Consider the following 11,075-nt stretch of genomic DNA (forward strand, 5'->3'; position numbering starts at 1 on the left):
CAGGAAGCTGTATTTTAACTGGGTTAGTTAGTTTAATTATAGGCCATAGATCGGCTAACAACACCCCACTGGCTAACATTAGCTTCAAATATTCAACAAAGGATTAATGCAACAGGAGAAATCCAAGCCAGAGAGACAACATTTAACAACCGAGCAGCTAAGATGGCCGCCGCTGCTTCTCGATCCTCTGATGGTACTTCCTGTTAGATTCCTCTAAACTAGACTGAACTTAAAGTCCTATAACAGGCTTGTACTGTAATTAGGCTTTAACCCAGATATAACATATATTCTCCAATAAAATATCCTTATTATAACCTTTCCAGAACATTTATAGACTTACCTACAGCACAAATATAAACAAACCACAGGTATTTTAGTTAATATCAACGATATTGTGAATAACCATTCTTCATTAAAACCTTCATCTTTTATTTTCCTAATTTTGTGACACTCTTGCATACAGCTTCTGACCGACCACTATGAGCAGAACTGGAAGTACTACTACACATCTGGAGGACGTGGTGGGTTTAACGCCGCCTTTGAGGAGGAGCTTCAGCTCAGCAGGAAGCTGTTTTGGCATGTTTTCAGAGCATTAAACAAAAAGGTGAGTTTTTTGGGAACTGTGTGTTTTATAACCGATTGGGGATTGTGTCACTACAGACTAAAGAGACAAATGGTTCATTATGATTCATTAAGAATAATTGGAGAACGTTGGATTTTAGCCAAGGATCTGACGCATGCGACTGTTACAGCATGAAAGTCTAGTTTAATATCAATCACCGTTTTAGACTCATTTGATTCTTAATTCCTTTAAGTTTTATAACCAACATCTAAACTTCACCAAGCATCAGTGGAACTACAACATAAGAGAAGACACAGTACTGCGTTTCAACAAATATTCATTAAGTGTGTTAGTTTGCATTAGTTTGGGGCTGTCGATAGTTTTGATTTGCAAAACAACAACAAAAGAAAAAATACATTAAAAAAAAAATCACATTAATTAAGTATCAGTGTGTCAGTCCACATTGTTGCACACGTCATCCATTTTACTGCAGCATTTTTGTACTAAAGGGTGCCAATATTTTTGTATTTGACTGTGCTCTTTTAACACAGCCTACAGTCTACTGAGACACAAAAGGATATTATAATATTGTAAATTATATATGATATAAAACTTGAATAATGTCTATGCATAAAGTTGAACATCATTTGCGTTTTTTATTTGATTTTTTTCCAGCTGTATGACGCCGAGCTGTTCGAGCTGCCCATCGGATGTCTGGTTGCCGTGTCTGGTGCTATTCCTCCTAATCACATCCATCTGACCTGCACATCTGGACTGGACTCACACTCCTCACTAGGGGACTCAGAGGGACACTTCTGTCCTCAACCTCTGGACACGTCCAAGTAGGAACCCGTGGGCTCGACCTTCATGTTATTTAGAATCATTATGGATTAACCTTATAATTTGTAGAGATATTGGAGATTTTTTTTATTTATTTATTTGTTAAATTCATATTTTAATTTTAAATATTTTAATTCATTTATTAATCAATTAATTGGGCTTCATTTTATTTTTACAGTGTGAGTTAAAGTTATGAAATAATGAAGGAAATATTACTGAATTTGTGCATTGAAATGTTTTAATTGTCTGACTGATATTTATATACTGATTATAAAACTATTTATCATTTGATTTGATTTGAATTGCGTTAGATGATGGGACACAATAAATTAATTTATTAACTTATTTATCTATCTATCTATCTATCTATCTATCTATCTATCTATCTATCTATCTATCTATCTATTTATTATTATTATTATTATTATTAATTATTCTATGTATTTATTTACATTTTTATTTTTAAATAATTAATTAACTTAAATAAATAAACAAGTTAATTAATTACATATTATTATTATTATTATTATTATTTTATTACTGTTATTATTAAACTGATTATAATGTTTATTTATTTATTTATTTATTTATTTGTTATTAATAAAAATAGACAGGTTTGCAGTATGCATCTGTGATAATAAAATAAAATAAAATAATTTGTTGGACAAATGTTTACTCAAAATTAGATGTTAAAGATGTTATTAAATTTAAATGGATTTTCTTTAGAATAAAAAGTGTTTTTCTTTAGAACAGTTTAAAACAGTTTTGGGAAACTAACCCATTGACTTATTACTAAATAAAATCCAAAAAATAATTTAATATGCAATTCTCATACCTACATTAGATATTTTACACAGTACATATATTTGAAAATCTTTACAATAATAGGAAGGGAACAAAATCCTTAGTATAATTGACTTTTTTCAGTTTTGCTAATGTGTGTCTCGTCATCTATCATCACTATAACATTTCAATGCACAAATTGCAGGTATATTTCAAAACTGTGGACTTGGCAACCCTGATACACACTTAACGCAAAGTGTATTCCATATATACTGACAATGATGTGTGTGTGTGTGTGTGTGTGTGTGTGTGTGTGTGTGTGTGCGTGTGCGTGTGCGTGTGTGTGTGTGTGTGTGTGTGTTTCCACCCAGTGTAATAATACCTGAGGGATTGGAGCATCTGGTGAATAAATACGCAGAACACACACATGAGAAGTGGTCACTAGAGAAGGTCAGAAGGATTTCACTATAAATGGATAAAACCTACGATGGCTGCTCTTTGAAAATAAATAAATAAATAAATAAATATATTAAAATAAATTTCTGTAGCATAAAAAAAATCTCATATAATATATTTATACTATTTAACCCTGCATGTTTAACATTGTGTGTTTGCAGTTTTCTAATGGTTGGGTTTACGGAGAGCAGATGTGCGAGAGCTCTAAAGTCCATCCGCTCCTGAAGCCTTACAGAGCCCTATCAGAACGAGTGTGTAAAATACACACACATACACACACACACACACACACACACACACACACTTCTTCTTCTTCTTCTTCTTCTTCTTTCGGCTTTTCCCTTCAGGGGTCGCCACAGCGAATCATCTCTCTCCACCTATCCCTATCTTCTGCATCCTCAACACTTGCACCCACTAGCTTCAAATCCTCATTCATTACATCCATATACCTCCTCTTTGGCCTTCCTCTTTGCCTCCTGCCTGGCAGCTCCATGTCCAACATTCTCCTACCAATATACTCACTCTCCCTCCTCTGAACATGTCCAAACCATCTTAATCTTGCCTCCCTAACTTTGTCTCCCAAACGTCCAACATGGGCTGTCCCTCTGATGTACTCGTTCCTAATCCTGTCCAATCTTGTCACTCCCAAAGAAAACCTCAACATCTTCAGTTCGGCTACCTCTAGCTCCGACTCCTGTCTCTTCTTCAGTGACACTGTCTCTAAACCATACAGCATGGCCGGTCTCACCACTGTCCTGTACACCTTCCCCTTGATTCTTGCTGACACTTTCCTATCACACAGAACTCCTGACACCTTTCTCCACCCACTCCAACCTGCCTGCACTCGCTTCTTTACTTCTTTCCCACTCTCTCCATTACTCTGGACTGTTGACCCCAAGTACTTAAACTCCTGTACCTTCTTCACCTCTTCACCCTGTAACCTTACTGTTCCACTTCCCTCCCGTTCATTCACACACATGTACTCAGTCTTACTACGACTGACTTTCATTCCTCTTCTCTCCAGTGCAAACCTCCACCTCTCCAGGTTTTCCTCCACCTGCTCCCTGCTCTCACTACAGATCACAATGTCATCTGCAAACATCATCGTCCAAGGAGACTCCTGTCTGACCTCCTCTGACAACTGGTCCATCACCATAGCAAACAGGAAGGGGCTCAGAGCCGATCCCTGATGCAGTCCCACCTCCACTGTGAACTCCTCTTTCTGACCTACAGCACACCTCACCACTGTCCTGCTCCTCTCATACATGTCCTGCACCACTCTGACATACTTCTCTGCTACTCCTGACTTCCTCATACAGTACCACAGCTCTTCTCTTGGCACCCTGTCATACGCTTTCTCTAAGTCTACAAACACACAGTGCAACTCCCTCTGACCATCCCTATACTTCTCCATCAACATTCTCAGAGCAAAAATTGCATCTGTTGTGCTCTTTCTGGGCATGAAGCCATACTGCTGCTCACAAATTTTCACCACCTTCCTTAACCTAGCTTCCACTACTCTTTCCCACAACTTCATTGTATGGCTCATCAACTTTATCCCCCTATAGTTGCTGCAACTCTGCACGTCACCCTTATTCTTAAAGATCGGCACTAACACACTCCTTCTCCATTCCTCAGGCATCCTCTCACTTTCTAAAACCCTGTTGAACAAACTAGTTAAAAATTCCACTGCTGCCTCTCCTAGACACTTCCAGACCTCTACCGGGATGTCGTCAGGACCAACTGCCTTTCCACTTTTCATCCTCTTCAAAGCCTTCCTGACTTCATCCTTTCTAATCTTATCTACTTCCTGTTCCACAGAGTTCACCCCTTCTACTCTTTTTTCCCTCTGATTTTCCTCATTCATCAGCTCCTCAAAGTATTCCTTCCATCTCCTCTGTACACTCTCCTCACTTGTGAGCACCCTTCCATCTCTATCCTTAATAATTCTAACTTGCTGCACATCCTTCCCATCTCGATCCCTCTGTCTAGCTAACCTGTACAAGTCCTTCTCTCCTTCTCTAGTGTCTAACCTAGTGTACAACTCGTCATATGCCTTCTGCTTGGCCTTAGACACTTCCCTCTTCACTCTGCGCTGTAACTCCTTGTATTCCTGTCTATTCTCTTCAGTCCTGTCCATATCCCACTTCTTCTTGGCTAATCTCTTCCTCTGGATACTATCCTGAACTTCCTCATTCCACCACCAAGTCTCTTTATCTTCTTTCCTCCTTCCAGATGACACACCCAGCACCTTTCTCCCTGTCTCCCTGATCACTTCTGCTGTAGTTTCCCAGTCATCTGGCAGCACTACCTGACCACCCAGAGCCTGCCTCAACTTCTGTCTAAATTCCTCACAACATTCCTCCTTTCTCAGCTTCCACCACTTAGTTTTCTTCTCTATCTTTGACCTCTTCCTCTTACAGACCATCAGAGTCATCCTACACACCACCATCCTATGCTGTCTGGCTACACTCTCTCCCACTACCACTTTACAGTCACTAATCTCTTTCAGATTGCCTCTTCTACAAAGGATGTAGTCTACCTGTGTTCTCCTACCTCCACTCTTGTAAGTCACTCTATGTTCCTCCCTCTTCTGAAAATAAGTGTTAACCACAGCCATGTCCATCCTCTTAGCAAAGTCTACTACCATCTGTCCTTCAAGGTTCCTTTCCTTAACTCCAAACTTGCCCATCACTTCCTCATCACCTGTGTTCCCCTCACCAACATGTCCATTAAAATCCGCTCCTATCACCACTCTCTCACCCTTGGGAATACTCTCAATCACCTCATCGAATTCACACCAGAATCTCTCTTTCTCCTCTAACTCACAACCTACCTGCGGGGCATAACCACTAACAACATTCAACATCACCCCTTCAATCTCTAACTTCAGACTCATCACCCTGTCTGACACTCTCTTCACCTCCAGAACATTCCTCACAAACTCCTCCTTCAGGACCACACCTACCCCATTTCTCTTACTATCCACACCATAATAAAACAGCTTGAATCCTGCTCCTATACTACGAGCCTTGCTACCCTTCCACTTGGTCTCCTGTACACACAGTATATCCACCTTCCTTCTCTCCATCATATCAGCCAGCTCTCTACCTTTCCCTGTCATAGTACCAACATTCAGAGTCCCTATTCTCAGTCCTACACTCTTACCTTTCCTCTTCTCTCTCTGTCTGTGCACTCTCCTCCCTCCTCTATTTCTTCGACCAACAGTAGCCCAATTTCCACCGGCGCCCTGTAGGTCAACGGCGCCGATGGCGGTCGTTGTTAACCCGGGCCTCGAACCGATCCGGTATGAAATTCTTACTGACAATTCGCATGTTTAGATTTGGCAATGTTTTATGCCGGATGCCCTTCCTGACGCAACCCTCTCTATTTATCCGGGCTTGGGACCGGCACAGAAGTCACTGGACTGTGACCCCCATGGCTAGACACACACTTCTAGCTGAGTAAAATCCTCTATTCTCTTTCTGGGTTTTAGGATAAAGAGAACTACCGAGTGGCCATTAAAGAGACAGTAAAAAGCATGCTGGTCTTGGGCTGGACCATCGAGAGGTCAAAAGAGGGGGATGCCAGGGACCTCCATCACCTATCCAGGAGGATCTCACAGTCTCCCCAGGTGATAGATCATCCCAAAAACCCATAGATGGACTACTCATGTCTTAAATGCCAGACACAGATCAACCTTTTTTTCCACAGACCTCCAATTTTTAAATTCGATAAGACATTCATTCATTCAGGTCACGGGGAGCCTGTGCCTATCTCAGGCGTCATCGGGCATCAAGGCAGGATACACCTTGGACGGAGTGCCAACCCATCGCAGGGCACACACACTCTCATTCACTCACACACTCACACACTACGGACAATTTTCCAGAGATGCCAATCAACCTACCATGCATGTCTTTGGACCGGGGGGGAGGAAACCGGAGTACCCGGAGGAAACCCCCGAGGCACGGGGAGAACATGCAAACTCCACACACACAAGGTGGAGGCGGGAATCGAACTCCCAACCCTGGAGGTGTGAGGCGAACGTGCTAACCACTAAGCCACCGTGTCCACCCTCGATAAGACATTTTATCAGAAATTTTCAACGTTGTTTAAACCGGTACGTACCGGATTCCAGAAACTCTCAGGTAGTAGACTAGTTTGTGGTACTTAAATAGCTGTTTAAACAGAGACACTATAGAAGAGTAAAATCATTAACTATTGCACACAATCTAAAAGCTTTAATTGTCATTTCAATCATTTCATGTAGTTGATGCAGTACACAGTGAGAAGAAACCGGCTCCGTTCAGGACCCTGAGCTACATTCATTCATTCATTCATTCATCTTCTACCGCTTATCAGAACTACCTCGGGTCACGGGGAGCCTGTGCCTATCTCAGGCGTCATTGGGCATCAAGGCAGGATACACCCTGGACGGAGTGCCAACCCATCGCAGGGCACACACACACTCATTCACTCACGCAATCACACACTAGGGACAATTTTCCAGAGATGCCAATTAACCTACCATGCATGTCTTTGGACCGGGGGAGGAAACCGGAGTACCCGGAGGAAACCCCCGAGGCACGGGGAGAACATGCAAACTCCACACACACAAGGTGGAGGCGGGAATCGAACCCCGACCCTGGAGGTGTGAGGCAAACGTGCTAACCACTAAGCCACTGTGCCCCCCCCCCGAGCTACATAAAGACATAATTGTGTAAGACACAGAACAAAAGGCTCAAGTAGAAAATGAACCTATTCAGATAAAGTGTGTGTGTGTAACCTTGTGCAAGATAAACAGACCATACAATACACCACAGGACAGGTCCATAAAGTTAGCGCAAACCAGTGTAAAGCGTACAGTGCGAATAAGTATGCTTTGTCTCATAAACCTACAGAATATAGTCAGCATTTTAGAGCAGAAAATTTAGCACTTAATAGGAAAAAAGTCTCATTTAGTCGATCCGTTTGTTTAAACCACCCTCTTGGATTTCATTTATAACAATGTAAATATTCACAAAGCAGCTTTAAATGAATCAGGATGTCAAATGTAAAGTCTTATAAAAGATTTTTCATTTATCCCCTTTGACCAGAAAGTATCCCCAGATTCAGCACCAAGATTCACGGGATGTTAGAAATGTGCATCTGTAGTCAGTCGATATTGGACTATTTTGAATGATACAAAAGCATCTAGAAATAATGATCGAGTTTAAATTTTAGCTGGAGTTTTAAAGTAATAGATTAAAATGAAATGAGGTTTATTTCCTCTCTGTGTGCAGCTGTCGTTTGAGGGAACCTCCATGTTCAGTCCCAAACCTGCAGACACCAGCAGAGTCATGCTGACCTGGGATCAGTATGTAAGTCTGTTCAGAGCAGGTTTCAAATTGATTTATTCAGTTTATTAAATGGAAAAAGAAAACTCTCTCTCTCTCTCTTTCTCTCTCTCTCTCTCTCTCTCTCTCTCTCTCTCTCTCTCTCTCTCTCTCTCTCTTTCTCACTCTCTGTCTCTCACTCTCTGTCTCTCACTCTCTGTCTCTGCCTCTTTCTTTTTCTGCTAAAGTCTATGGCAGAACAGCTGGCAGAAAACTACCATAACATCTGGACCAAGAGGAAACTGAAGGAACTGCAGGCTGAAGGTTTTTTTTTTTTTTTTTACATTTTTTATTCTACCTGTTAAAATATTATGGGCCTCTCTCTAAATGTCCTTGTTGCAGATATTACATTTTTATCTAGCATTACTATTTGAGAGAGAGGCCCTGGCTCCGATGTGTGGTGATGTAATAATGTGTTGTGTCCAGCAGGGGGCACTCACACACTGCTGGTGCCCTATGGGTCTCTGAGTGGCCGAGAGCAGAACCGAATCAGAGAGAGAGTGCAGGAAATGCTGAAATTCTTCCACATCAACGGATACTCCGTGTGGAGGTGAGGGTGCCAATACTTATGGCAATGACAGAACACAAACAGCACTGATACAACAATACAAACAAAACATTACCAGTGTTATAATCATTAGCCAGACAATCATTAACAGTATTGATTCATTAATCAAAGCATAATTTAAAGCAGCAGTTTCTAAGAAATCTGTCTGTCCACAGTTGCCTCTGTCTATCTGTCTGTCTGTCTGTCTGTCTGTCTGTCTATCTGTTTGTCTGTCTGTTGTTTCCTCTGTCTGTCTGTCTGTTGTTTCCTCTGTCTGTCTGTTTGTCTATATGTTTGTCTGTCTGTTGTTTTGTCTGTCTCTCTGTCTGTCTGTCTATCTGTCTATCTGTTTGTCTGTCTGTTGTTTCGTCTGTCTCTTTGTCTGTCTGTCTGTCTGTCTGTCTGTCCATTATCTTCCTCTGTCTGTCTGTCTGTCTGTCTGTCTGTCTGTCTGTCTGTTTGCCTGTTGTTTCCTCTATCTGTCTGTCTGTCTGTCTGTCTGTTGTTTTCTCTGCCTGCCTGCCTGTCTGTCTGTCTGTCTAACTGTCTGTCTGATTCCTCTGTCTATCTGTTTGTCTGGTTTTCAGCCTGTTGTTTCCTCTGTATTCCTGCCTGCCTGTCTGCCTGTCTGTCTGCTTGTTGTTTCCTCTGTCTGTCTGTCTGTCTGTCTGTTGTTTTCTCTGTTTGTCTGTCTGTCTGTCTGTTGTTTCCCCTGTCTGTCTGCTGGCCTGTCTGTCTGTCTGTCTGTCTGTCTGTCTGTCTGTCTTTTCCTTTCCTTGTCTGGTTGTATGTCTATCATTTGTGAGTTTCTTGTGCACATTAAAGCTGTGTGCTGCACTTGGGTTAGGTCATAGTCCTCCCTGCTGCTCTTGTGTTGGCAAATTTTCCAAATTTCCGCTCGGGGATTAATATATTACTACCACTGCTACAGTTGACTCAAGTTCAATAAAAATATGAGTAAATATAAATATGAATATACACAGAGTTACTATCCATCTAGTTCAAGACCTGAGTTTGATTCTTCTATGTCTGTACACGTGTTGAGTTTAAAAGGTGGAAATGTGTCTCTGTGTCTTCCAGAGAAAGAAAACCGACAGAGTCTGATTGTCCATCTGTCTCAGGCCGGTTTGCATACCGTCTCCTTCAGCAGGCGCTCTCCTGTACCAAACATGTCCAGGAAAAAATGCTAGAGTTTGGTGAGAAATCCACAACATACTACAGTCTGGTACAGTCTGATTGTCTGGTACAGTCTAATACAATCTGATAGTCTGGTACAGTCTGGTACAGCCTGATTGTCTGGTACAGTCTAATACAATCTGATTGTCTGGTACAGTCTGGTACAGCCTGATTGTCTGGTACAGTCCGATAGTCTGGTACAGTCTGGTACAGTTTGGTACAGTCTGATAGTCTGGTACAGTCTGGTACAGCCTGATTGTCTGGTACAGTCTAATACAATCTGATTGTCTGGTACAGTCTGGTACAGCCTGATTGTCTGGTACAGTCCGATAGTCTGGTACAGTCTGGTACAGTTTGGTACAGTCTGATAGTCTGGTACAGTCTGGTACAGTCTGATAGTCTGGTACAGTCTGGTACAGTCTGATAGTCTGGTACAGTCTGGTACAGTCTGATAGTCTGGTACAATCTTGTACAGTCTGATAGTCTGGTACAGTCTGATAGTCTGGTACAGTCTGATAGTCTGGTACAGTCTTGTACAGTCTGATAGTCTGGTACAGTCTTGTACAGTCTGATAGTCTGGTACAGTCCGATAGTCTGGTACAGTCTGGTACAGATTGGTACAGTCTGATAGTCTGGTACAGTCTGGTACAGTCTGATAGTCTGGTACAGTCTGGTACAGTCTGGTACAGTCTGATAGTCTGGTACAGTCTGGTACAGTCTGGTACAGTCTGATAGTCTGGTACAGTCTGGTACAGTCTGATAGTCTGGTACAGTCTTGTACAGTCTGATAGTCTGGTACAGTCTGATAGTCTGGTACAGTCTTGTACAGTCTGATAGTCTGGTACAGTCTTGTACAGTCTGATAGTCTGGTACAGTCTTATACAGTACAGTCTGATAGTCTGGTACAGTCTGATAATCTGGTTCAGTCTGGTACAGTCTGATAGTCTGGTTCAGTCTGGTACAGTCTGATAGTCTGGTACAGTCTTGTACGGTCTGATAGTCTGGTACAGTCTGGTTCAGTCTGATAGTCTGGTACAGTCTTGTACAGTCTGATAGTCTGGTACAGTCTTGTACAGTTTTGTTCAGTCTGATAGTCTGGTACAGTCTGTTAGTCTGGTACAGTCTGATAGTCTGGTACAGTCTTGTACAGTCTGATAGTCTGGTACAGTCTGATAGTCTGGTACAGTCTTGTACAGTTTTGTTCAGTCTGATAGTCTGGTACAGTCTGTTAGTCTGGTACAGTCTGATAGTCTGGTACAGTCTTGTACAGTCTGATATTCTGGTACAGTCTGGTACAGTCTGATAGTCTGGTACAGTCTGATAGTCTGGTACA

At 41.8% G+C, this 11,075-nt stretch overlaps 1 protein-coding gene across 6 annotated transcripts in view; it reads left to right on the forward strand.

Annotated features, from left to right (window-relative positions):
* Positions 1 to 11,075, forward strand: part of ryr2b (ryanodine receptor 2b (cardiac)) — a 112,555-nt gene that overhangs the window by 45,115 nt on the left and 56,365 nt on the right. For 5 of the 6 annotated variants that reach the window (XM_060878933.1, XM_060878927.1, XM_060878929.1 and 2 more), the window contains exons 50-58: positions 464 to 604; positions 1,238 to 1,404; positions 2,557 to 2,635; positions 2,803 to 2,892; positions 6,138 to 6,275; positions 7,927 to 8,004; positions 8,208 to 8,283; positions 8,446 to 8,569; positions 9,647 to 9,762. In XM_060878933.1, coding sequence (XP_060734916.1) covers positions 464 to 604; positions 1,238 to 1,404; positions 2,557 to 2,635; positions 2,803 to 2,892; positions 6,138 to 6,275; positions 7,927 to 8,004; positions 8,208 to 8,283; positions 8,446 to 8,569; positions 9,647 to 9,762 — 1,009 coding nt within the window. The remainder of the gene's footprint in view (positions 1 to 463; positions 605 to 1,237; positions 1,405 to 2,556; positions 2,636 to 2,802; positions 2,893 to 6,137; positions 6,276 to 7,926; positions 8,005 to 8,207; positions 8,284 to 8,445; positions 8,570 to 9,646; positions 9,763 to 11,075) is intronic. The other variant, XM_060878928.1, reaches the window with a different exon arrangement.

The sequence above is a fragment of the Tachysurus vachellii genome, chromosome 10, assembly GCF_030014155.1.
Source record: "Tachysurus vachellii isolate PV-2020 chromosome 10, HZAU_Pvac_v1, whole genome shotgun sequence".
In the NCBI taxonomy this organism is placed as follows: Eukaryota; Metazoa; Chordata; class Actinopteri; order Siluriformes; family Bagridae; genus Tachysurus; species Tachysurus vachellii.